Source organism: Ranitomeya imitator, chromosome 7 (assembly GCF_032444005.1).
Source record: "Ranitomeya imitator isolate aRanImi1 chromosome 7, aRanImi1.pri, whole genome shotgun sequence".
Taxonomy (NCBI): Eukaryota; Metazoa; Chordata; class Amphibia; order Anura; family Dendrobatidae; genus Ranitomeya; species Ranitomeya imitator.
Window position 1 is genome coordinate 115,483,856 of NC_091288.1, and position 27,850 is coordinate 115,511,705.

The 27,850-nt window shown below is 46.5% G+C and overlaps 1 protein-coding gene across 1 annotated transcript in view; it reads right to left on the minus strand.

Annotated features, from left to right (window-relative positions):
* PTH2R (parathyroid hormone 2 receptor) overlaps window positions 1-27,850 on the minus strand; it is a 1,239,906-nt gene that overhangs the window by 295,468 nt on the left and 916,588 nt on the right. Inside the window, exon 9 of the mRNA XM_069733763.1 lies at window positions 2,204-2,270. Within this exon, the coding sequence (XP_069589864.1) occupies window positions 2,204-2,270 (67 nt within the window). The remainder of the gene's footprint in view (window positions 1-2,203; window positions 2,271-27,850) is intronic.

Consider the following 27,850-nt stretch of genomic DNA (forward strand, 5'->3'; position numbering starts at 1 on the left):
GACTAAGTCCAGCTTTGCACACACTAAGCATGCCCAAGATAAGACCTCTCATTGGAGGTCAGGGGTCACATGCTCAGGTACTGCAGCAGCTATCATTGGTCCTCTAGGAAGGTCCTGAAGTTGCTCAGGTGCTGTAGCAAACTTCCATTGGTTCCCTAAGAAGGTCCTGAAGCTGCTGCAGCTATAAAAGGTTTGCATGGCCGCACGGCCATGCACAAGTATCACCTCATGTCATAAGCTTGTTAATTGTGGTCGCGCCTGTATGTGTGTTCAGGGACCCGGCTGAAATAAGCCCCTAGAATACCGGCACCTCCGGTGAGGAGTATTGCATGAATGTATTCAGGGACCCGGCTGAAATAAGCCCCTAGAATACCGGCTCCTCCAGTGAGGAGTGTTTGAATGCTTTTCTGGGTATGTGACCACTGACTACCTCCAGCTCAGCAGTTAGCTGTGTTCCCCTGTGACGCTAACAGGGCACAGCATCTTATTTCTAGCGACTCTGTGGAGTTAACAGAGTTCATTTATACCGCCATATAGCACCGCCATTTGCCAGCAGCAGGTTCCTCTCCTGCACGGTAGACCTTGGGTTGCGAACACACCTATTTATACATATATATACTCGGTGCGTTCCGCCAACCCTAACACAGGCCAAGTTGCATGTTAACATAGGACCCCTTTTTTGATATCACCTTCACAATTCTTGCATCCATTGAACTTGTGAGTTTTTGGAGAGTTTCTGCTTGTATGTCTTTGCATGAAGTAAGAATAGCCTCCCAGAGCTGTTGTTTTGATGCAAACTGCCTCCCACCCTCATAGAGCTTTTGCTTGATGATACTCCAAAGGTTCCCTATAGGGTTGAGGTCAGGGGAAGATGGTGGCCACACCATGAGTTTATCTCCTTTTATGCCCTTAGCAGCCAATGACTCAGAGGTATTCTTTGTAGCATGAGATGGTGCATTGTCATGCATGAAGATGATTTTGCTCCTGAAGGCACGTTTCTGCTCTTTATACCATGGAAGAAAGTTGTCAGTCAGAAACTTTATATACTTTGCAGATGTCATTTTCACACCTTCAGGAACCTTAAATGGTCCTACCAGCTGTTTCCCCATGATTCTGGCCCAAAACATAACTCCTCCACCTCCTTGCTGATGTCACAGCCTTGTTGGAACATGGTGGTCATCCACCAACCATCCACTACTCCATCCATTTGGACCATCCAGGGTTGCTCGACACTCATCAGTAAACAAGACTGTTTGAAAATTAGTCTTCATGTATGTCTGAGCCCACTGCAACCATTTCTGCTTGTGAACACTGTTTAGGTGTGGCCGAATAGTAGGCTTATGCACCACAGCAAGCCTTTGAAGGATCCTACACCTTGAGGTTCGAGGGACTCCAGAGGCATCAGCAGCTTCAAATATGTTTGCTGGTTTGTAATGGCGTTTTAGCAGCTGCTGTCTTAATGCGATGAACTTGCCTGGCAGAAATCTTCCTCATTCTGCCTTTATCAGCACGAACACTTCTGTGCTCAGAATCAGCCACAAATCTCTTAAAAGTACAATGATCACGCTTAAGTTTTTGGGAAATATCTAATGTTTTCATTCCTTGACCAAGGCATTGCACTATTTGATGCTTTTCAGCAGCAGAGACATCCCTTTTCTTTCCTATCTTACTTGAAAACTGTGGCCAGCTTAATAATGTGGAACATCATTTTTGAGTAGTTTTCCTTTCATTAGAATCACCTGGAAAACTAATTATCACATGTGTTTAAGATTGATTTCAGTGATCCATTGAGCCCTGAGACACAATACCATCTACGAGTTTATTTGAAAAACAAAACAATTAAATCTTTATGACACTTAACTCCAATTTGCATAATAATTTGGAATACGGTGCAGTATTGAAAGCTTGCAATTTGTTACCATCTTTTCAGTTAGCCATTAAAAGGTATCAGCCACTGAGGACTCTCAATTTTACATATTTTTCTATCCACTGGCTAACACGGTACCAATATATATATATATATACATATATATCTTTCCTGAGCTCTTAGGAAACATTTTTTTAAATATTTCTATATTTTTATTGGATGTTAGACCAAATAGGATTAAAAGATCAAATTTTTTAAATCTATTTTTCTGGTTTAGATATTATTCAGTTTCTATATATTTTGTGTGTAGTTGTATGATCAGTAAATCCAACTTACACCAATAGCTGTCAATATGGGTGCTTGATAAATCCATTTAATCTCTCCAGCACTTAATTCCCAGCATCTAAAAGATAAAGAAAGAATTTTCCATATTTCTACATAAATTTGAGCAAAGATAGAACAGATTTACAGACAAGTTCTAAATAATAGACTTTGTAATTGTTTTAAAATTAGCAAAATGATCCAATATCAAATGTTTGTCAGCAGCAAAAGTATGGGAACTTTTAGGATCAGCAAATAATGAGGGAGAAATTAGATTATGGTGCACAACCTGATATACAGGTGCTTCTCACAAAATTAGAACATCATCGAAAAGTTAATTTATTTAAATTCTTCAATGCAAAAAGTGAAAGTCTTATTTTATATACAGTCATTACAGAGTGATCTATTTCAAGTGTTTATTCCTGTTAATGTTGATGATTATGGCTTACAGCCAATGAAAACCCAAAAGTCATTATCTCAGTAAAATAGCAAAAAACACCTGCAAAGGCTTCCTAAGCATTTAAAGGGACACTGTCACCCGAATTTGGAGGGAACAATCTTCAGCTATGGAGGCGGGGTTTTTGGGTTTTTGATTCACCCTTTCCTTACCCGCTGGCTGCATGCTGGCTGCAATATTGGATTGAAGTTCATTCTCTGTCCTCCATAGTACATGCCTGCACAAGGCAAGATTACCTTGTGCAGGCGTGTTCTACGGAGGACAGAGAATGAACTTCAATCCAATATTGCAGCCAGCATGCAGCCAGCGGGTAAGGAAAGGGTGAATCAAAAACCCCAAAACCCCGCCTCCATGGCTGAAGATTGTTCCATCCAAATTCAGGTGACAGTGTCCCTTTAACCCTGCTGTTCTGATTTAATTTACGGTACACTGGAACTGTTTAGAGTCAATATGACCCGACCTACTGAAATGTTGATTTTAGCTTCTGTAAATGTTTTAGTTGTCCATATCTTGATGCCGTACTTTGCTGGCTTACTCGGTATTAGGGTTGAGCGACTTTTACTTTGATAGGATCGGGTCGGGTTTCACGAAACCCGACTTTCTCAAAAGTCGGGTCGAGTGAAATTGGCCGATCCTATAGAAAAGTCGGGGTCGGGGTCGGCCGAAACACGAAACCCAATGCAGTGCATTGGGTTTCTAATGGTTCCCAGGGTCTGAAGGAGAGGAAACTCTCCTTCAGGCCCTGGGATCCATATTTAAGTGTAAAATAAAGAATTAAAATAAAAAAATATTGCTATACTCACCCTCGGACGCGCCCTGGTACTAACCGGCAGCCTTCCTTCCTTAGAATCAGCGCGTGAAAGACCTTAGGTGATGTCGCAGCTTGTGATTGGTCGCGCGACCGCCCATGTGACCGCTCACGCGACCAATCACAAGCCGCGACATCACCGAAGGTCCTTCAAGCGCTGATTCTTAGGAAGGAAGGTTGTCGGAATGAAGCAGGGCGCGTCCGAGGGTGAGTATATAACTAATAGGAATATACTCACCCTCGGACGCGCCCTGCTTCTTCCTAAGAATCAGCGCTTGAAGGACCTTTGGTGATGTCGTGGCTTGTGATTGGTCGCGTGAGCGGTCACATGGGTGGTCGCACGACCAATCACAAGCCGCGACGTCATCTAAGGTCTTTCACGCGCTGATTCTAAGGAAGGAAGGCTGCTGGTTAGTACCAGGGCGCGTCAGAGGGTGAGTATAGCAATATTTTTTATTTTAATTCTTTATTTTACACTTAAATATGGATTCCGATACCGATTTCCGATATTGCAAACATATCGGAACTCGGTATCGGAATTCCGATACCAGATTCAGAAGATCGCCGACCTCATGGCCGACCCCACACAGGGGTCGGGTCAGGTTTCCTGAAACCCGACTTTGCCAAAAGTCGGTGACTTCTGAAAATGGCCGACCCGTTTCGCTCAACCCTACTCGGTATGTATTGTCTGAACGGGCACGTAACTCGGAATGCCACCAGTTCTTCACTGACAGTTACAGCTTCACCAATATTATATAATTTTTGTAGAATATTTACCCATTTATTCCAAACATATCTAATAGTGGATAGTTTATCTTTAGCTCTTCTTTCATTTCGATCTGAACAGTGAAACCTCCACCCTTTTGAATAATGAGATAAAGTACACAGGAAAACAAATTCATTCTGCAGGCAGAAATAATTAGTGCATATTAAAAATAGGAGAAAAAGGAGCATACCGTGGACAATATATATAATATTAAATCTTTATTAATACATAAAAAAGCATTAAAATGTAATCAGTAATAGGTCACAGTATATATGTTCCAATGAACAGCAGAAGAGGGGACAGTCACTCCAAATGACCCCTAAAGATACTGCAGGGGGAATTCCACATATAGTGGGTAAGATACACAGTGTACTCCCCAGCAGCGCTGTAAAAACAAGGCAGAACCAGGGTAGGCCAGAATAATCAGTCTATCTGATGTAAAGCAAAGCCCACATGGGCTGCACGTGCATATAGATTAAAGTAATAGCGCCCTACCAACATGGACTCACCAGAATAAGGTGCAAAGGGGTACAGAGGAGCGACCAGCCAGGAATAAAGACCCCCGACGCGCGTTTCGCGGCGCTAGCACGTCGCTTCCTCAAGGGAGTGTGGTAATGGCACAGCCAGGACCTGTAGATAACCCCCCGTGACCCAAGTCACATGTGCAGGATGGACCAATAGCGTTGGTATGTACGGCGCATGCGCACTGTGACAGCCAGGTCATGGAGTGGAGGTAGGGCGTCAAGCCAAGTGCGCAGGCGCCGGGAAAACATCCCGGAGCCGCCGCCCATAGCTGCAGAGACGCCCGCCCACACCCCCGAGCCAGACGTACACAGCGCGATGCGCACTGCCACCAATGATTGCCCAATACCACGGGTGCATTGCCCATAAAAACGGCAGCCACCCCACCAACATATAGATCAGTGGTAAACAAATATATATCCACAAGGGGGACCAGTCTACTGCCGCCAAATAGGCAGCATCACACAAAAGGGCACCATACACATATAACAGTTATATAATATCACATAAACATGGATCATTATATGCACAAAGAACCTATAAACGAAGCACAAAATGCCGCCATAGAGTAAATAATATAACAACACAAATATAAATGTAAAGATATAAATATATAAATATAAATATGCAGGCGACGCTTCTTTGGTGCGTAGTAATAATCCATGATGACGAGAATGGTATCATCATCCACAAGGATGCCATCGACCCTTGACAGGACGTCCGTAGTGTCTCTAACGTATGAAGGTAGGGTTTCTACCAGGGGTTTAAAATAATAATCAATAAATTGACAGATGGGATCACATATCCCATCAATCCCGGACACAATGGGGCGTCCTCAGAGTTAAACACAAATAATAATTGAATGCACAAGAGTGCGTGCAGTGCCTCTCTGGTGAACGCCACTAACCACCCAAACTTGGGCTATGAAAGCACTTTATTAGCGCATGGTGCCGCACTGGTGGTCACTGTAAGCAGATGCTGTATCGTGTGCTAGAAGTGCAGGTAGCACTGTCGGGCACTAGATAGCATCCACCATTCGCGAGCAGTCAACAACACTAGGAAGGGGATGATTAAGCAGGGACAGTCACACATCTACACACACACGTTATCAAGTATACACTAGTGCATGGCCGATCGGCCATGCAAACCATTTATAGCAGCAGTGCTATGGTGCCTTCCAGATGGTCCAATAGAAGCCGCAACAGGAACCGAGAATGTGACCCCCAACCTCCAAAGGGAGGTCGGCCCATGGGCATGCTCAGTATGGGAACAGCAGGACTTAGTCCCAGAAAGACCTGCTTGCTGCTTATCAGTGCTGGCTACAAAGGCAGCAGTAACCAGGGCAGCAGTAACCAGTCGCACAGTATCAGTGTAACAACCCTGCCGGCATCACTGCATGGCCTTCCATTCCCCACCTGCCTATTACATCAACTCACCCAGTGCCATGCTGTGAGATCTGTCTGCTGCCAGCTCCATGAGATGTGCTCCATGGCCGCTTACTCTGTGTACACTTCCTGGCTGTGTGCATAGGGGGCCGGCACCAGCAACTCCGGATTCTCATTGAGACTGTGTGCACCTCCCAAAGGTGTTCCTGGCCAATAGCCTAGAGGCCTCTGATACTTAAGGCATCCTCACCCATTGGACGATGCCTGAGCAAACTATTTCCCTCAGTTAGTATTTGCTACTGAGCTGCCAGGTCATGCCTGTTTCCGGTCTCTGAGGGCTGCAATACGCAGGCCATTATCTGTGTTCTGTTACTTCTGTGTCTGAACTCTGGTCTATGTCTGTTCTTGTTCCTTCTTTGTTTGTTCACCATTCTCACTCTGCTGTGTTTACCTCTACGTTACCTCTCAGCTCTGCTTGCCACTATCAGTTGTTCTGCATCTCTCTGCTCTGTTCGCCACTACCCGTGGCTCTGTGCTTCTCTTGCTCAGTTCTGCCACAACCTGTGGTTTTGTGCCTCTCAGCTTTACTCGCCACAACCTGTGGCTCTACACCCTCTAGCTCTTGGTTTTGCCTCCTGCGGTTCTGGCATCTCCGCTCTTGGCTCCGCCTCCAGCGTCTCCGCCTCTAGCGTCTCCGTCCTTAGCTCCACCTTCTGCCTTCTCCTTCTCTGCTTTTAGCTCTGCCTTCTCCTTCTCTGCTCTTTGCTTCATCTTCTTCTTCTCTGCTCTTAGCTCCACCTCCTGCTCTTACTCTACCTCGTGTGGTTCTGCTTTGCATCCGCTCTTGCTCTACCTCTGTTCAGCAACTTGCCGTACAGGTCTCTACCTGTTTCTTTATATTCACCAGTCTGAACAGGTTCTTACCTGTTACCATACACCCACCTGTATACCAGTTCCTACAGAGTATCAGCCCTGTCTGCCAGAGTGCCAGCCATGCCCGTCTGCTTGCTTATATCTCCATCAAGCCAGTCTGCCCATCAGGGCCTCTGCTGTACCCGTCTGTCAGCCAGTGTCACAGCCGTGCCTGCCTGTGCCTAGTTCCCCGGTGTGATCAGCATCCACAGTCAGACTCAACCCTGGAGTGGTACCTGGTAGCTACCTATTGCACAAGTCTGACCTCACCATCGGAGGCTCCAGCGAACATCTAGGAAGCTACTTAGTTACGCCTTTTCAGGGGAAGTCTGGTATGTGGTCCAGTGGGGCCACTTCCCCGCATGTACGCGTCAACCAGTCTGGGCACGAGCATTACAGATTGCTCAGGCCATGGTCCCTACTGAGTCCCATAAGTCGTCGATCTCGGAGCTAGATGAATTTTTTTTCTAGACAGTATTGGCCCCCGAGAGACTTTTATACCCGATTGGAAGATCTGCCTACACCTACTCCAGGTAGTCGATTCATAGTCTCTGATGAGATGTTTTATCAGCTTTCTTATGAAGAACTCCGTCCGAAGCCTCTGCCAAGATTCAATGGGGATTCAGAGAAGTGCATGGAGTTCCTGATGCGTAGTTTGATGTATATTGAATCGAATGCTTCAGAATTTCCCTCCAATCAGTACAAGGTGGGATTCCTGATGTCCTACCTAGCAGGAGATGCATTAAGTTGGATTAACCCCTTCTGGGAAGCCAGGGATCCTATCCTCTCTGACCTTGAGGGCTTCAGGATGGTCTTCCTTAAAGCCTTCAAAGCGCCTAAGTCCACTCCTGCTGCAAAGTCTTCCCTCACTAGATCCCAGAGGCAGTCCAGATGAGCAAATCCCCCGAAGAAACCGACAAGTCAGACCAAGTCCGTCCAAAAACCGCCTGTTCCCCTACCTGTCCCAGCAGCTTCCCAAGCAAAACCCAAGAAGGCTGATAAAAGTGGGCTGGAAAGCAGCAGCCCGAATTCAGCCGCAAGAAGGGAACGCGGTATCGCTGCGGTTGTAAGGAACATCTAGACGGGCTCTGCCCTGTAGATCTAAAACTCCAAAACCCTGGGCCAGCAAGAGAGGCTGCCCTAGGTGAGAGTACTTCCTCTCCATCAAAATCTAAGACTGTGTCTGTTTCCCCCGGTGGGATCAGCATCCACAGTCAGACTCCTCCCTGGAGTGGTACCTGGTAGCTACTTATTGCACAAGTCTGACCTCACCATCGGAGGCTCCAGCGAACACCTAGGAAGCTACCTATTTACGCCCCTTCCAGGGAAGTCTTGTCTGTGGTCCAGTGGGGCCACACCCCCGCACCAACGAGTCTGGGCGCGAGCGTTGCAATCAGTTTGAGCCAGACGCTAAATAGTGCTGTATATAATTAGAGTAACAAACAGCAAAAAAAAGTGGTCCACCGGCCTACAATACCCAAACTTGGAGCACGCAGATATATGAGGGCTGTAACGGAAATACCACACTGTCAAATATGTGGCCTGTTTATATATTTTTATGCTAAATAGTGCTGTATATAATTAGCGTAACAGACAGAAAAAACAGTGGCAAAACGGCCTAAAATGCCCAGACTTGGAGCATGCAGATATATGAGGCCTTATTTGGTGAATTTAAAACACACACAAAAAAAATTGTAGAACAAGGCTAGCACACACAACTATGTTACGTATGCCTGAAAAACTATGATTTTTAAACAGGCTTCTGTCTGACAGAACAGACTGTATATTTTTTTGGGGGGGGTTAATTTTTTGAAAAAAAAAATTGCAACTAGGTATATAGTTGTTACGTGTCGAGTTCCCGCCTCTGCACAGGGGGAATCTCGAACCATTTCCGCTGCGGTCTCCCATTCTTCTCCAGCAGCAGTGGAGCCTGCTCAGTGGAGACGTCGGTCCCAGCGGCTGACTCAGGCTTATACTGGGTGACGGGTACTACTGTTCTTCCAGGCTCTGCCTTTGTAGCCAGCACTGATCAGCAGCGATTAGATCTTTCTGGGACTAAGTCCTGCTTTTTCCATACTTGGCATGCCCACAGGACGACCTCCCATTGGAGGTCGGGGGTCACATGCGCAGATCCTGAAGCCGTTCCTGTTGGATCACTAGGAAGGTCATAAAACTATAAAAGGTTTTCATGTCCGCACGGCCATGCGCTAGTATCAAACCTATGTAATGAGCTCAGCGCCAGTGTGGTCATGATTGTATGTGGTCAGGGTTTGAATGCAATAAGCCCGTAGAATACCGGCACCTCCGGTGAGTTTTTTGTATGTGGATTCAGGGCTGGTGTATAGCCATTAGAATTCCGCCTCCACCGGAGAGGAGTTGCTTGTGTGTTATCCTGACTGCATGACCACTGTTAGCTCTCTTAGGCAGCTGTGATCTCCTGTGAGGTTAACAGAGAACCGCGTTCTCTTTTCGTAGTGAATATATGAAGTAACAGAGTTTGCTTATACCGCCATATAGTATCGCCTGTTACCTACAGCAGGTTTCTCTGTATATATATATATATATATATATATATATATATATATAAATAAATAAATATATATATATATATATATATATATATATATTCGTGCGTTCCGCCAACCCTAACAGAATACTAGCGCCAGGTCTGGCTAGTAAATGGTGGACAAACAGCAATCCTTGCAGTACATCCAGCAGCTGGAGGGTAGGTTGGCGGCTTTCGAGCGCACAACCTCAGCTGTGGATGTTACCGCAGTTGCTGTTCAGGCTGCTAGCGTGGCTGCAGCAACCTTGTCCACTGCCACTGCTGTTCCGACATTATCTCGCCTCCCGCTGCCAGAAAAACTTTCTGGTGTAAGTAAATCTTGTAGGGGTCTTGTGAGCTAGTACTCTTTACACCTCGAGCCCCTGGCTGCACGATCTCCCACAGAGTGGGCAAAAGTGGGATTTATTGTGTCTCTCCTGTTGGACAGGGCGTTGGAATGGGCTACGCCGCTGTGGGAGCGTGGCGATCATGTGGTGCAGAGTTACATAGTTACATAGTTACATAGTTATTAGGCCGGCGTCACACTCAGCGTATGCAAATACGGTCCGTATATTACGGCCGTAATACGCTGAAAAGTCCCGAAAATAGTGGTCCGTAGCTCCTCTGTAGGCAGGGTGTGTCACCGTTTTTTGTGCATGGCATCCTCCGTATGTAATCCGTATGGCAGCCGTACTGCGTGTTTTTATCGCAGGCTTGCCAAACCGACATACGCCTATACAAGGGATCCATGTGTTAAAAAAAAAAAAAAAACATATATACTGTCTATATATATATATATATATATATATATATATGTCAGTAGACACATATATATATATATATATATATATATATATATATCATTCCTTCATACAGCGCGAGATAGCAAAAAGCCGGTAATTCAATTACCGGCTTTTGCTTTCTCCTTCCTAAACCCGACATTATTATTATTATTATTATTATACATTTTTATAGCGCCATTTATTCCATGGCGCTTTACATGTGAATACGGGGCAAATATAGACAAATACATTAAACATGAGCAGATAACAAGGCACACGAGTACATAAGGAGGGAGGACCCTGCCCGCGAGGGCTCACAGTCTGCAGGGGGTGGGTGAGGATACACTAGGAGAGGGTAGGGCAGGTTGCGCGGCTGTTCAGTAGGTTGAGGATCACTGCAGGCTGTAGGCTTGTCGGAAGAGGTGGGTCTTCAGGTTCTTTTTGAAGGTTTCTATGTTAGGCGAGAGTCTGATGTGTTGGGGTAGAGAGTTCCAGAGTATGGGGGAAGCACGGGAGAAGTCTTGGATGCGGTTATGGGAAGAAGAGATGAGAGGGGAGTAGAGAAGGAGGTCTTGGGAGGATCGGAGGTCGCGTGTAGGTAGGTACCGGGAGACCATGTCACAGATGTATGGAGGAGACAGGTTGTGGATGGCTTTGTATGTCAGTGTGAGGGTTTTGAACTGGAGTCTCTGGGCGATAGGAAGCCAGTGAAGGGCTTGACACAGGGGAGAGGCTGGGGAATAGCGGGGGGACAGGTGGATTAGTCGGGCAGCAGAGTGTAGGATGGATTGGAGTGGTGCCAGAGTGCTAGAGGGGAGTCCAGAGAGTAGGAGGTTGCAGTAGTCGAGGCGGGAGATGATAAGGGCATGCACTAGCGTTTTTGCAGTGTTGCGGTCAAGGAAAGCACGGATCCGGGAAATATTTTTGAGTTTGAGACGACAGGAGGAGGCAAGGGCTTGGATATGTGGCTTGAAAGAGAGGGCAGAGTCGAGGATCACCCCGAGGCACCGGGCGTGTGGGACTGGGGATAGTGAGCAGCCATTGACATTGATGGATAGGTCTGGTGGAGGGGTAGAGTGAGATGGGGGAAAGATGATGAATTCTGTTTTGTCCATGTTCAGTTGTAGAAAGCGAGCAGAAAAGAAGGCTGAAATGGCAGACAGACAGTGCGGGATTTTGGTAAGCAAGGAGGAGAGGTCAGGTCCGGAGAGGTAGATCTGCGTGTCGTCAGCGTAGAGATGGTACTGCATACCGTGGGATTCTATGAGCTGTCCCAGGCCGAAAGTGTAGATGGAGAAGAGTAGGGGTCCTAGAACAGAGCCTTGAGGAACACCGACTGACAAGGGGCGAAGTGAGGAGGTGGTGTGGGGGAGGGAGACACTGAATGTTCGGTCTGTCAGATATGACGAGATCCAGGAAAGGGCCAAGTCTGTGATGCCAAGGGATGAGAGGATTTGTAGCAAAAGGGAGTGGTCTACAGTGTCAAAGGCAGAAGACAAGTCAGGAGAAGGAGGACAGAGTAGTGTCGCTTGCTCCTGGCAGTTAGTAGGTCATTGGTGACTTTAGTTAGGGCAGTTTCAGTTGAGTGATGGGAACGGAAGCCTGATTGTAACCGATCAAAGAGGGAGCAGGAGGAGAAGTGGGAGGACAGTTCAAGATGGACATGTTGCTCCAGCAATTTGGAGGCATAAGGGAGAAGAGATATTGGGCGATAGCTAGACACAGAGGATGGGTCGAGGGAGGGCTTTTTGAGGATGGGTGTGATCTTGGCATGCTTGAAGGATGAGGGAAAGACACCTTTTGTGAGTGAGAGGTTGAAGAGGTGTGTTAGGGTTGGGATATGAGACATGGTTTACATACAGTAAACCATCTCATATCACCATTTTTTTTGCATAATCCACACTACTAATGTTAGTAGTGTGTATCTGCAAAATTTGGCCGTTCTAGCTCTTAAAATAAAGGGTTAAATGGCGGAAAAAATTGGCATGGGCTCCCGCGCCAGGCTATTACTATCTCCCCTCAGTCACTGGCTTTACTACTCTGGCGTAGAAAATTGCGCGGGAGCCCACGCCAATTTTTTCCGCCATCCACTGGGTTCCCTTGGTCCAATCCGGAACTTACCTCTTCATAGAAACTGATCAGATTAGTCTGACATGAACGGTCCCTAGTAAACCCGTGCTGATACTGGGTCATGAGGTTATTCCTCTTCAGATACTCCAGTATAGCGTCCCTTAGAATGCCCTCCAGGATTTTACCCACAGTAGAGGTTAAGCTTACTGGCCTATAATTTCCAAGTTTAGTTTTTGTTCCCTTTTGTTCCGCTGTTCCTGAGCACTCTGAAACAGGTCTTTTTAGGACCTCGAGTCACCCATGATACGGTGCTCCAACTGTTGGCATTGACTCAGGGCTCGTCCTTGGTCAGCTATTTTGCCATCCACTTCCGCACCCTAGCATCTGAGCTGGAGTGGTTGGATAAAGCCCTTATATTGATATTTTGGAGGGGGTTGGCTAACCACGTGAAGGATGCTCTGGCCTCTAGGGAGATTCCCGCCACACTGGAGGAGTTAATAGCTGTGTCCACTTGTATTGACCTCCGTTTTCACGAGCTGAGGTTAGAGCGGGTCCAGTGTAGGCAGAGGTTTTGACTGGCTCCCACCTTCGCCAAACCTTTGGAATCTCCGATCCTGGTCCCTGAGTCACATGAGGCCATGGAAGTGTCACGAGCAGGATCTAAGTCCCGGACCGATTGTGCCCTCAAGGTCTGTCATGTTTGCCAGCAGTCAGGACTAGGGTTGAGCGAAACGGGTCGTTCATTTTCAAAAGTCGCCGACTTTTGGCAAAGTCGGGTTTCATGAAACCTGATCCGACCCCTGTGCGGGGTCGGCCATGCGGTACGCGACTTTCGCGCCAAAGTCGCGTTTCAATGACGAGAAAAGCGCCATTTCTCAGCCAATGAAGGTAAACGCAGAGTGTGGGCAGCGTGATGACATAGGTCCTGGTCCCCACCATCTTAGAGAAGGGCATTGCAGTGATTGGCTTGCTGTCTGCGGCGTCACAGGGGCTATAAAGGGGCGTTCCCGCCGACCGCCATGTTACTGCTGCTGATCTGAGCTTAGGGAGAGGTTGCTGCCGCTTCGTCAGAAGCAGGGATAGCGTTAGGCAGGGTCCATTAACCACCAAACCGCTTGTGCTGTAGCGATTTCCACTGCCCAACACCACCTTCGGTGTGCAGGGACAGTGGAAGCTACATTTTTTTTTTTTTCCCCCTCAGCGCTGTAGCTCATTGGGCTGCCCTAGAAGGCTCCCTGATAGCTGCATTGCTGTGTGTACGCCGCTGTGCAAACGAACTGCTTTTTTCAAAGCACAAATCCTCTTGTTCCTTCCTTTCTGCACAGCTATCTTTTTGGTTTGTACACACTTTTTATTTAATTTGTGCATCAGTCCACTCCTTATTGCTGCCTGCCATACCTGGCTGAGATTACTGCAGGGAGATAGTAATTGAAGGACACTCCCTGTTTTTTTTTTTTTTTTTGTGGGAGATTAAGATTGGCATTTCTGCTAGAGTGCCATCCCTGTCTGTGTCATCTCGCACTCAGTGGGCCATAGAAAGCCTATTTATTTTTTTGCTTGATTTGGGTTATAAAATCTACCTGAAAAAATCACTACATCAATCAGTGGGAGAAAAATATTGGCCTCAGGGCTTGTGTGCCACTCTTGACTCCTGTGTGCATCATCACTCACTCAGTGGGCCATAGAAAGCCTATTTATTTTTTTGCTTGATTTTGGTTCTAAAATCTACCTGAAAAAATCACTACATCAATCAGTGGGAGAAAAATATTGGCCTCAGGGCTTGTGTGCCACTCCTGACTCCTGTGTGCATCATCACTCACTCAGTGGGCCATAGAAAGCCCATTTTTTTTTTTTTTTTGCTTTATTTGGGTTCTAAATTCTACCTGAAAAAATCAATAAATCAATCAGTGGGAGATTAATATTGGCCTTTGGGCTTGTGTGCCAGTCCTAAGCGTGCCATCTCTCTCTCTCAGATAGTGGGCCATAGAAAGCCTATTTATTTATTTTTTTTTTTATTGGGTTTATAAATTTTCCCTGGAAAAAAAAAAAAAAAGTGGGAGATTAACCCCCTCTGTGACCTTAGACGTACTATCCCGTCGAGGTGCCCTGGGCTTATCTGACCCTGGACGGGATAGTACGTCATAGCCGATCGGCCGCGCTCACGGGGGGAGCGCGGCCGATCGCGGCCGGGTGTCAGCTGCTTATCGCAGCTGACATCCGGCACTATGTGCCAGGAGCGGTCACGGACTGCCCCCGGCACATTAACCCCTGGCACACCGCGATCAAAGATGATCGCGATGTGCCGGCGGTGCAGGGAAGCACCGCGCAGGGAGGGGGCTCCCTGCGGGCTTCCCTGAGACCCCCGGAGCAACGCGATGTGATCGCGTTGCTGCGAGGGTCTCACCTCCCTCCCTGCTCCCTCCAGCCCCGGATCCAAGATGGCCGCGAATCCGGGTCCTGCAGGGAGGGAGGTGGCTTCACAGAGCCTGCTCAGAGCAGGCACTGTGAAGCCTGCAGCGCTGCATGTCAGATCAGTGATCTGACAGAGTGCTGTGCAAACTGTCAGATCACTGATCTGTGATGTCCCCCCCTGGGACAAAGTAAAAAAGTAAAAAAAAAATTTTCCAAATGTGTAAAAAAAATAAAAAAAAATATTCCAAAATAATGAAAAAAAAAAAAATATTATTCCCATAAATACATTTCTTCATCTAAATAAAAAAAAAAAACCAATAAAAGTACACATATTTAGTATCGCCGCGTCCGTAACGACCCGACCTATAAAACTGTCCCACTAGTTAACCCCTTCAGTAAACACCGTAAGAAAAAAAAAAAAAAAACGAGGCAAAAAACAACGCTTTATTATCATACCGCCGAACAAAAAGTGGAATAACACGCGATCAAAAGGACAGATATAAATAACCATGGTACCGCTGAAAGCATCATATTGTCCCGCAAAAAAAGAGCTGCCATACAGCATCATCAGCAAAAAAATAAAAAAGTTATAGTCCTGAGAATAAAGCGATGCAAAAATAATAATAATTTTTTCTGTAAAATAGTTTTTATCGTATAAAAGCGCCAAACCATAAAAAAATGATATAAATGAGGTATCGCTGTAATCGTACTGACCCGAAGAATAAAACTGATTTATCAATTTTACCAAACGCGGAACGGTATAAACGCCTCCCCCAATAGAAATTCATGAATAGCTGGCTTTTGGTCATTCTTCCTCACAAAAATCGGAATAAAAAGCGATCAAAAAATGTCACGTGCCCAAAAATGTTTTCAATAAAAACGTCAACTCGTCCCGCAAAAAACAAGACCTCACATGACTCTGTGGACCAAAATATGGAAAAATTATAGCTCTCAAAATGTGGTATTGCAAAAAATATTTTTTGCAATAAAAAGGGTCTTTCAGTGTGTGACGGCTGCCAATCATAAAAATCCGCTAAAAAACTCGCTATAAAAGTAAATCAAACCCCCCTTCATCACCCCCTTAGTTAGGGAAAAATAAAAAAAAATGTATTTATTTCCATTTTCCCATTAGGGCTAGGGTTAGGGCTAGGGCTAGGGTTAGGGCTAGGGTTAGGGCTAGGGTTAGGGCTAGGGTTAGGGCTAGGGTTAGGGCTAGGGCTAGGGTTAGGGTTAGGGCTAGGGTTAGGGCTAGGGTTAGGGCTAGGGTTAGGGCTAGGGTTAGGGCTAGGGTTAGGGTTAGGGCTAGGGCTAGGGTTAGGGCTAGGGTTAGGGCTAGGGTTAGGGCTAGGGTTAGGGCTAGGGTTAGGGTTAGGGCTAGGGTTAGGGCTAGGGTTAGGGCTAGGGTTAGGGTTAGGGTTGGGGCTACAGTTAGGGTTGGGGCTAAAGTTAGGGTTAGGGTTTAGATTACATTTACAGTTGGGAATAGGGTTGGGATTAGGGTTAGGGGTGTGTCAGGGTTAGAGGTGTGGTTAGGGTTACCGTTGGAATTAGGGTTAGGGGTGTGTTTAGATTAGGGTTTCAGTTATAATTGGGGGGTTTCCACTGTTTCGGCACATCAGGGGCTCTCCAAACACGACATGGCGTCCGATCTCAATTCTAGCCAATTCTGCGTTGAAAAAGTAAAACAGTGCTCCTTCCCTTCCGAGCTCTCCTGTGTGCCCAAACAGGGGTTTACCCCAACATATGGGGTATCAGCGTACTCAGGACAAATTGGACAACAACTTTTGTGGACCAATTTCTCCTGTTACCCTTGGGAAAATACAAAACTGGGGGCTAAAAAATAATTTTTGTGGGAAAACAAAAAGATTTTTTATTTTCACGGCTCTGCGTTATAAACTGTAGTGAAACACTTGGGGGTTCAAAGTTCTCACAACATATCTAGATAAGTTCATTGAGGGGTCTAGTTTCCAATATGGGGTCACTTGTGGGGGGATTCTACTGTTTAGGTACATTAGGGGCTCTGCAAACGCAATGTGACGCCTGCAGACCAATCCATCTAAGTCTGCATTCCAAATGATGCTCCTTCCCTTCCGAGCCCTCCCATGCGCCCAAACGGTGGTTCCCCCCCACATATCGGGTATCAGCGTACTCAGGACAAATTGGACAACAACATTTAGGGTCCAATTTCTCCTGCTAACCTTGGAAAAATACAAAACTGGGGGCTAAAATATAATTTTTGTGGAAAAAAAAATATTTTTTATTTGCATGGCTCTGCGTTATAAACTGTAGTGAAATACTTGGGGGTTCAAAGCTCTCACAACACATCAAGATGAGTTCCTTAGGGGGTCTACTTTCCAAAATGGTGTCACTTGTGGGGGGTTTCTACTGTTTAGGTACATTAGGGGCTCTGCAAACGCAATGTGACGCCTGCAGACCATTCCATCTAAGTCTGCATTCCAAATGGTGCTCCTTCCCTTCCGAGCCCTCCCATGCGCCCAAACGGTGGTTCCCCCCCACATATGGGGTATCAGCGTACTCAGGACAAATTGGACAACAACTTTTGGGGTCCAATTTCTCCTGTTACCCTAGGGAAAATACAAAACTGGGGGCTAAAAAATAATTTTTGTGGGAAAAAAATTTTGTTTTATTTTTATGGCTCTGCATTATAAACTTCTGTGAAGCCCTTGGTGGGTCAAAGTGCTCACCACACATCCAGATAAGTTCCTTAGGGGGTCTACTTTCCAAAATGGTGTCACTTGTGGGGGGTTTCAATGTTTAGGCACATCAGTGGCTCTCCAAACGCAACATGGCGTCCCATCTCAATTTCTGTCAATTTTGCATTGAAAAGTCAAACTGCGCTCCTTCCCTTCCGAGCTCTCCCATGCGCCCAAACAGTGGTTTACTGCCACATATGGGGTATCAGCGTACTCAGGACAAATTGGACAACAACTTTTGAGGTCCAATTTCTTCTCTTACCCTTGGAAAAATAAAAAATTGGGGGCAAAAATATAATTTTTGTGAAAAAATATGATTTTTTATTTTTACGGTTCTGCAATATAAACTTCTGTGAAGCACTTGGTGGGTCAAAGTGCTCACCACACCTCTAGATAAGTTCCTTAGGGGGTCTACTTTCCAAAATGGTGTCACTTGTGGGGGGTTTCAATGTTTAGGCACATCAGTGGCTCTCCAAACGCAACATGGCGTCCCATCTCAATTTCTGTCAATTTTGCATTGAAAAGTCAAACTGCGCTCCTTCCCTTCCGAGCTCTCCCATGCGCCCAAACAGTGGTTTACTGCCACATATGGGGTATCAGCGTACTCAGGACAAATTGGACAACAACTTTTGAGGTCCAATTTCTTCTCTTACCCTTGGAAAAATAAAAAATTGGGGGCAAAAATATAATTTTTGTGAAAAAATATGATTTTTTATTTTTACAGTTCTGCATTATAAACTTCTGTGAAGCACTTGGTGGGTCAAAGTGCTCACCACACATCCAGATAAGTTCCTTAGGGGGTCTACTTTCCAAAATGGTGTCACTTGTGGGGGGTTTCAATGTTTAGGCACATCAGTGGCTCTCCAAACGCAACATGGCGTCCCATCTCAATTCCTGTCAATTTTGCATTGAAAAGTCAAATAGCGCTCCTTCCCTTCCGAGCTCTCCCATGCGCCCAAACAGTGGTTTACTGCCACATATGGGGTATCAGCGTACTCAGGACAAATTGGACAACAACTTTTTGGGTCCAATTTCTCCTGTTACCCTTGGTAAAATAAAACAAATTGGAGCTGAAGTAAATTTTTTGTGTAAAAAAGTTAAATGTTCATTTTTATTTAAACATTCCAAAAATTCCTTTTAAACACCTGAAGGGTTAATAAACTTCTTGAATGTGGTTTTGAGCACCTTGAGGGGTGCAGTTTTTAGAATGGTGTCACACTTGGGCATTTTCTATCATATAGACCCCTCAAAATGACTTCAAATGAGACGTGGTCCCTAAAAAAAAATGGTGTTGTAAAAATGAGAAATTGCTGGTCAACTTTTAACCCTTATAACTCCCTAACAAAAAAAAAATTGGTTCCAAAATTATGCTGATGTAAAGGAGACATGTGGGAAATGTTACTTATTAAGTATTTTGTGTGACATATCTCTGTGATTTAATTGCATAAAAATTCAAAGTTTGAAAATTGCGAAATTTTCAAAATTTTCGCCAAATTTCCGTTTTTTTCACAAATAAACGCAGGTACTATCAAAGAAATTTTACCACTATCATGAAGTACAGTATGTCACGAGAAAACAATGTCAGAATCACCAGGATCCGTTGAAGCGTTTCGGAGTTATAACCTCATAAAGGGACAGTGGTCAGAATTGTAAAAATTGGCCTGGTCATTGACGTGCAAACCACCCTTGGGGGTAAAGGGGTTAATATTGGCCTCTGGGCTTGTGTGCCAGTCCTGAGCGTGCCATCTCTCTCACAAATAGTGGGCCATAGAAAGCCAATTTATTTTTATTTTTTTGGTTTTATAAATTCTCCCTTAAAAAAAAAGGGAGATTAATATTGGCCTTTGGGCTTGTGTGCCAGTCCTAAGCGTGCCATCTCTCTCTGTCTCTCAGATAGTGGGCCATAGAAAGCCTATTTATTATTTTTTTATTGGGTTTATAAATTTTCCCTGGAACAAAAAAAAAAAGTGGGAGATAAATATTGGCCTCTGGGCTTGTGTGCCACTCCTGACTCCTGTGTGCGTCATCTCTCACTCAGTGGGCCATAGAAAGCCTTTTTTTGTTTTATTTGTTTTCTAAATTCTCCCTGAAAAAATCATTTTATTTTATTTGGTTTCTAAATTCTTCCTGAAAAAATCATTTTATTCTATTATTTTTTTTCCTAAAGTCTCCCTTAAAAAAAAAAAAAAATCAAATCAGTGGGAGATTAATATTTACATTTGTGCTTCAGTGACAGTCCTGCGTGTGTGGCATCTCTCTCATTTGTTGCCACCAACAACAGAGTGTGTAACATTGTGCCTGATTTTCGTTGTGGTCTCACTCACCTGTAAAGGGGTAGCTAAATCATACTGAAGTTATAGCTCACCGTGTAATTTGTGTGACAGCAACAAATACCGTTAGTTTGTTTACGTTTTTAAAACAATGAGGAAGTATGGTGGAAGAGGTCGTGGCCGGGGGCGTTCATTGTCAGCTGGTAATGAGGGTAGTGGTAGTGGTGGAGCATCAGCTGGTCGTGGGAAAAAAAATATTGCACCTAAGTCTGGAGCTGTGGAGCCAGGTTCGTCGTCTGGCTACACAAGGCCTCGAACGCTCCCTTTTCTGGGAGTAGGAAAACCGCTTTTAAAGCCGGAGCAGCAAGAGCAAGTTTTGGCTTATCTTGCTGACTCAGCCTCTAGCTCTTTTGCCTCCTCTCGTGAAACTGGTAAATGTCAAAGCAGCGCGTCGTTAGTGGATGTTCACGGTCAGGGACAAGTCGCTTCCTTGTCCTCTTCAGCAAAAACAACAACAGAGAAGAATGCAGCAGGCGACACAACGGGTTACTCCATGGAGCTCTTTACACATACCGTCCCTGGCTTAGAAAGTGAAGCAGTTAACAGTCCATGCCCATTACAAGTTGAATCTGACATGGAGTGCACTGATGCACAGCCACAGCCAGACTACTATGCTGGTCCTTTGACTCAGACCACAACATTGCCCTCGCAGGGTGCTGATCAAGAATCAGACCCTGATGAGACTATGTTGCCCCTTCACGAACGCTATACCACCGACCGACACGGTGACACAGACGAACTTGCACACGAGCTACAAGAAGAGGTAATAGATGACCCAGTTCTTGACCCCGATTGGCAGCCATTGGGGGAACAGGGTGCAGGCGGCAGCAGTTCTGAAGCGGAGGAGGAGGGGCCGCAGCAGGCATCAACATCGCAACAGGTTCCATCTGCCGGGCCCGTATCTTGCCCAAAACGCGTGGCAAAGCCAAAACCTGTTGGAGGACAGCGTGGCCATCCGGTTAAAGCTCAGTCTGCAATGCCTGAAAAGGTATCCGATGCTAGAAAGAGTGCAGTCTGGCATTTTTTTAAACAACATCCAATTGATCAGCGCAAAGTCATCTGTCAAAAATGTTCAACTACCTTAAGCAGAGGACAGAATCTGAAAAGTCTCAATACAAGTTGCATGCATAGACATTTAACCACCATGCATTTGCAAGCCTGGACTAACTACCAAACGTCCCTTAAGGTTGTAGCACCCTCGGCCAATGAAGCTAGTCAGCAACGCAACATCCCTTCCGGCAGTGTAGGGCCACCATTTTCCGCACCACCTGCAGTATCTGTGCAGGTTTCTTTGCCAGGCCAAAGCAGTCAGGGTCAGGGAATCACCAGTTTCGTAGTAGGAAACACTGCATCTAGGGCACCGGTGGCAACAATACCATCTCCCACCGTTTCTCAGTCTGCCATGTCCACCGGCACCCCCGCTAGTTCCACGATCTCCAGCTCTCCAGTCCAGCTCACCCTACATGAGACTATGGTTAGAAAAAGGAAGTACTTAGCCTCGCATCCGCGTACACAGGGTTTGAACGCACACATAGCTAGACTAATCTCGTTAGAGATGATGCCCTACCGGTTAGTTGAAAGCGAAGCTTTCAAAGCCCTGATGGACTACGCTGTACCACGCTACGAGCTACCCAGTCGACACTTTTTTTCCAGAAAAGCCATCCCAGCCCTCCACCAGCATGTTAAAGAGCGCATCGTCTATGCACTCAGGCAATCTGTGAGCACAAAGGTGCACCTGACAACAGATGCATGGACCAGTAGGCATGGCCAGGGACGTTACGTGTCCATCACGGCACACTGGGTAAATGTGGTGGATGCAGGGTCCACAGGGGACAGCAAGTTTGGGACAGTTCTGCCTAGCCCACGGTCTAGGAAACAATTGGCTGTAGCCGTTCGCACCCCCTCCTCCTCCTCTTCGTCCTCCTGCAGAAGCGAGAGCTCGTCCACAGACCGCAGTCGCACAACCACTCCATCCGCAGCTGCCACTGTTGCACACCAGGTCTCCCATTATGGGGCAGCTACTGGCAAACGTCAGCAGGCTGTATTGGCTATGAAGTGTTTGGGCGACAACAGACACACCGCGGAAGTTCTGTCCGAGTTCTTGCAGAAAGAAATGCAGTCGTGGCTGGGCACTGTAGATCTTGAGGCAGGCAAGGTAGTGAGTGATAACGGAAGGAATTTCATGGCTGCCATCTCCCTTTCCCAACTGAAACACATTCCTTGCCTGGCTCACACCTTAAACCTGGTGGTGCAGTGCTTCCTGAAAAGTTATCCGGGGTTATCCGACCTGCTCCTCAAAGTGCGTGGACTTTGTTCACATATCCGCCGTTCGCCCGTACACTCCAGCCGTATGCAGACCTATCAGCGTTCTTTGAACCTTCCCCAGCATCGCCTAATCATAGACGTTGCAACAAGGTGGAACTCAACACTGCACATGCTTCAGAGACTGTGTGAACAGAGGCGGGCTGTTATGTTTTTGTGGGAGGATACACATACACAGGCAGGCAGTAGGATGGCAGACATGGAGTTGTCAGGTGTGCAGTGGTCGAAGATTCAAGACATGTGTCAAGTCCTTCAGTGTTTTGAGGAATGCACACGGCTGGTTAGTGCAGACAACGCCATAATAAGCATGAGCATCCCCCTAATGCGTCTGCTGATGCAAAGTTTGACGCACATAAAGGATCAGGCGTCTGCAGCTGAGGAAGAGGAAAGCCTTGATGACAGTCAGCCATTGTCTGGCCAGGGCAGTGTACAGGACGAGGTAGCGGGCGAAGAGGAGGAGGAGGACGAGGAGGGTGATGGGGATGATTATATTTTTAATGAGGAAGCTTTTCCGGGGCCACTGGAAATTGGTGGCGCGGCAAGGCCGGGTTCTGTTTTTTTGAGCGACACAAGTGACGTGGATTTGCCTGAAACTGCCCCTCAACCAAGCACAACCGCAGATTTGAGAACTGGAACATTGGCCCACATGGCGGATTATGCCTTACGTATCCTCAAAAGGGACACACGCATAACTAAAATGATGAATGATGACGATTACTGGTTGGCCTGCCTCCTTGATCCTCGCTATAAAGGCAAATTGCAAAATATAATGCCACATGAGAACTTGGAACTAATATTAGCAACCAAACAATCAACTCTTGTTGACCGTTTGCTTCTGGCATTCCCTGCACACAGCGCCCGTGATCGTTCTCACACGAGCTGCAGGGGCCAGCAGACCAGAGGAGTTAGAGGGGCAGAAATCAGAAGTGGCGTTGGCCAGAGGGGTTTTCTGACCAGGTTGTGGAGTGATTTTGCTATGACCGCAGACAGGACAGGTACTGCAGCATCAATTCAAAGTGACAGGAGACAACATTTGTCCAGTATGGTTACAAACTATTTTTCATCCCTTATCGATGTTCTCCCTCAACCGTCATTCCCATTTGATTACTGGGCATCAAAATTAGACACCTGGCCAGAATTGGCAGAATATGCATTGCAGGAGCTTGCTTGCCCGGCAGCTAGTGTCCTATCAGAAAGAGTATTCAGTGCTGCAGGTTCAATACTAACAGAAAAAAGGACTCGTCTGGCTACCCAAAATGTAGATGATCTAACCTTCATTAAAATGAACCACAACTGGATTTCGAAATCTTTTGCCCCACCTTGCCCGGCTGACACCTAGCTTTCCTATGAAAAGGTCTTGCCTGTGGACTATTCTGAATGCCTTTTCCAATCTCGTAATTTTCTGCACCTGATTGTCCAGCATACGACATGTTTACACCTCACTAAATGGCCAAACTCCCCACACGGGGCCGTGGTATCGACACTTGGCGACAGCACCCGTGAGAGTGCAGTTTGTCTGAAGAGGTGGGTGAGCCCGCTTTTGGTCGACGGCACTGCCACTGGGTCCCTCCTAGTACAATAAAGTGTCTCTGGCGGTGGTGGTGCGCACCCAACGTCAGACACACCGTTGTAATATGAGGGGCCCTGGGCCTGTACCGCCGGCCACAAGACAGTTTCCCCCCACCCCAGCTCAAACAGTGCTCTACCACTTGCAAAATTATCTCACAGCTCCACCAATGTTTTGTCTATGCGCTGACATCCTTCAATGCCTGCCACTGACAATACCATTGTATTGACATTTTTGTTATGTTAGGCCTTCGATGCCTGTCTGTGGTCACTCCTTCCACTAGGCCTCCACTGACCACACCACTGCTGCCCGTGTACCCCTGGAACCAATTTAAAATTGCCTACAGCCATGTGTTATTATTTTAGGCCTTCAATGCCTGTCTGCGGTGACTCCTTCCACTAGGCCTCCACTGACCACACCACTGCTGCCCGTGTACCCCTGGAACCAATTTAAAATTGCCTACAGCCATGTGTTATTATTTTAGGCCTTCGATGCCTGTCTGCGGTGACTCCTTCCACTAGGCCTCCACTGACCACACCACTGCTGCCCGTGTACCCCTGGAACCAATTTAAAATTGCCTACAGCCATGTGTTATTATTTTAGGCCTTCGATGCCTGTCTGCGGTCACTCCTTCCACTAGGCCTCCACTGACCACACCACTGCTGCCCGTGTACCCCTGGAACCAATTTAAAATTGCCTACAGCCATGTGTTATTATTTTAGGCCTTCGATGCCTGTCTGCGGTCACTACTTCCACTAGGCCTCCACTGACCACACCACTGCTGCCCGTGAACCCCTGGAACCAATTTAAAATTGCCTACAGCCATGTGTTATTATTTTAGGCCTTCGATGCCTGTCTGCGGTGACTCCTTCCACTAGGCCTCCACTGACCACACCACTGATGCCCGTGAACCCCTGGAACCAATTTAATATTGCCTACAGCCATGTGTTATTATTTTAGGCCTTCGATGCCTGTCTGCGGTGACTCCATCCACTAGGCCTCCACTGACCACACCACTGCTGCCCGTGTACCCCTGGAACCAATTTAAAATTGCCTACAGCCATGTGTTATTATTTTAGGCCTTCGATGCCTGTCTGCGGTCACTCCTTCCACTAGGCCTCCACTGACCACACCACTGCTGCCCGTATACCCCTGTAACCAATTTAAAATTGCCTACAGCCATGTGTTATTATTTTAGGCCTTCGATGCCTGTCTGCGGTCACTCCTTCCACTAGGCCTCCACTGACCACACCACTGCTGCCCGTGTACCCCTGTAACCAATTTAAAATTGCCTACAGCCATGTGTTATTATTTTAGGCCTTCGATGCCTGTCTGCGGTCACTCCTTCCACTAGGCCTCCACTGACCACACCACTGCTGCCCGTGTACCCCTGTAACCAATTTAAAATTGCCTACAGCCATGTGTTATTATTTTAGGCCTTCGATGCCTGTCTGCGGTGACTCCTTCCACTAGGCCTCCACTGACCACACCACTGCTGGAGGAGATATCAAATGCAGACATTTTAACATTAAAAACAAACACATACAACAAAAATCTGGTACAGTACTAAAAATGGCCACCAGCTACAATAACTTTCTCCTGCAAGTAGTTAACTGAAAGTTTTTTTCAATTTTAAACACAGATATGGCATCCACCGAGTGTTGTCCTGTCGCGTCTTCTTTATATTATTGCCAAGAAGATGCAAAACAATGAAAATAATAAAATCATTATTTACCAAAAAAAAAAAATAGAGTAAGTCAAAACCACATTGCAAATAAACATTCATTACAAATAAAGAAGCAGGGCGCGTCCGAAGGTGAGTATATACCTAATAAGAATATAATCACCCTCAGACGCGCCCTGCTTCTTTCCGACAGCCTTCCTTCCTAAGAATCAGCCCTTCCGTGGTGTAGAGAGAGGGTTTGTTACACTCCAAGGTGTTCCCCAGGTTGCCTTTCCTGAGCTTCGATCTTCCGGCTCTCGTTTAGTAGTTGTTGGAAACTACGCTGCATTGGGCCTACAAATTGGGTATGGGGTGTAGAGAGATGGTGTGTTCCACTCCAAGGTGTTCCCCAGGTTGCCTTTCCTGAGCTTCGATCTTCCGGCTCTCGTTTAGTAGTTGTAGGAAACTACGCTGCATTAGGCCTACAAATTGGGTATGGGGTGTAGAGAGATGGTGTGTTCCACTGTAGAGAGATGGTGTGTTCCACTCCAAGGTGTTCCCCAGGTTTCCTCGCCAATGCTTCGATCATCATGCTCTCGTTTAGTAGTTGTTGGAAACTACGCTGCATTAGGCCTACAAATTGGGTATGGGGTGTAGAGAGATGGTGTGTTCCACTCCAAGGTGTTCCCCGGGTTTCCTCTCCATTGCTTCGATCTTCATGCTCTCGTTTAGTAGTTGTTGGAAACTACGCTGCATTAGGCCTACAAATTGGGTATGGGGTGTAGAGAGATGGTGTGTTACACTCCAAGGTGTTCCCCAGGTTTCCTCTCCATTGCTTCGATCTTCCGGCTCTCGTTTAGTAGTTGTTGGAAACTACGCTGCATTAGGCCTACAAATTGGGTATGGGGTGTAGAGAGATGGTGTGTTACACTCCAAGGTGTTCCCCAGGTTGCCTTTCCTGAGCTTCGATCTTCCAGCTCTCGTTTAGTAGTTGTTGGAAACTACGCTGCATTAGGCCTACAAATTGGGTATGGGGTGTAGAGAGATGGTGTGCTCCACTGTAGGGAGATGGTGTGTTCCACTCCAAGGTGTTCCCCAGGTTTCCTCGCCAATGCTTCGATCATCATGCTCTCGTTTAGTAGTTGTTGGAAACTACGCTGCATTAGGCCTACAAATTGGGTATGGGGTGTAGAGAGATGGTGTGTTCCACTCCAAGGTGTTCCCCAGGTTTCCTCTCCATTGCTTCGATCTTCATGCTCTCGTTTAGTAGTTGTTGGAAACTACGCTGCATTAGGCCTACAAATTGGGCATGGGGTGTAGAGAGATGGTGTGTTCCACTCCAAGGTGTTCCCCAGGTTTCCTCTCCATTGCTTCGATCTTCATGCTCTCGTTTAGTAGTTGTTGGAAACTACGCTGCATTAGGCCTACAAATTGGGTATGGGGTGTAGAGAGATGGTGTGTTACACTCCAAGGTGTTCCCCAGGTTTCCTCTCCATTGCTTCGATCTTCCGGCTCTCGTTTAGTAGTTGTTGGAAACTACGCTGCATTAGGCCTACAAATTGGGTATGGGGTGTAGAGAGATGGTGTGTTACACTCCAAGGTGTTCCCCAGGTTGCCTTTCCTGAGCTTCGATCTTCCGGCTCTCGTTTAGTAGTTGTTGGAAACTACGCTGCATTAGGCCTACAAATTGGGTATGGGGTGTAGAGAGATAGTGTGTTACACTCCAAGGTGTTCCCCAGGTTTCCTCTCCATTGCTTCGATCTTCCGGCTCTCGTTTAGTAGTTGTTGGAAACTACGCTGAATTAGGCCTACAAATTGGGTATGGGGTGTAGAGAGATGGTGTGTTCCACTGTAGAGAGATGGTGTGTTCCACTCCAAGGTGTTCCCCAGGTTTCCTCGCCAATGCTTCGATCATCATGCTCTCGTTTAGTAGTTGTTGGAAACTACGCTGCATTAGACCTACAAATTGGGTATGGGGTGTAGAGAGATGGTGTGTTCCACTCCAAGGTGTTCTCCAGGTTGCCTTTCCTGAACTTCTATCTTCAGGCTCTCATTAAATTGTGGTTAAACGGAACAACTGCATTTGGCGTACTAGTTGGTTTGTGGCCTACTATCGGTGTCTGCCGCTCCTTGCTGTTCTCCTGGTTTCCTGTCCTGAAATTCCATTTTCAGGTGCTCGTTAAGTAGTTGTTAATGTTAGACTGCATTTGGCCTACTAGTTGGGTTGGGGCCTACTATCGGTGTCTGCCACTCCTTGCTGTTCTCCTCCACTGAACAAAGCTGTGCCGCCTGTTTACTACGGTTGCCAATTTTGAACTGCATTTTGACTACTTACTGATTTGGGCCTACTCTCTGTGTCAGCCTCTCATTCCAGTTGTCCTCCACTGCAATGCCCCCTGGTTATTCC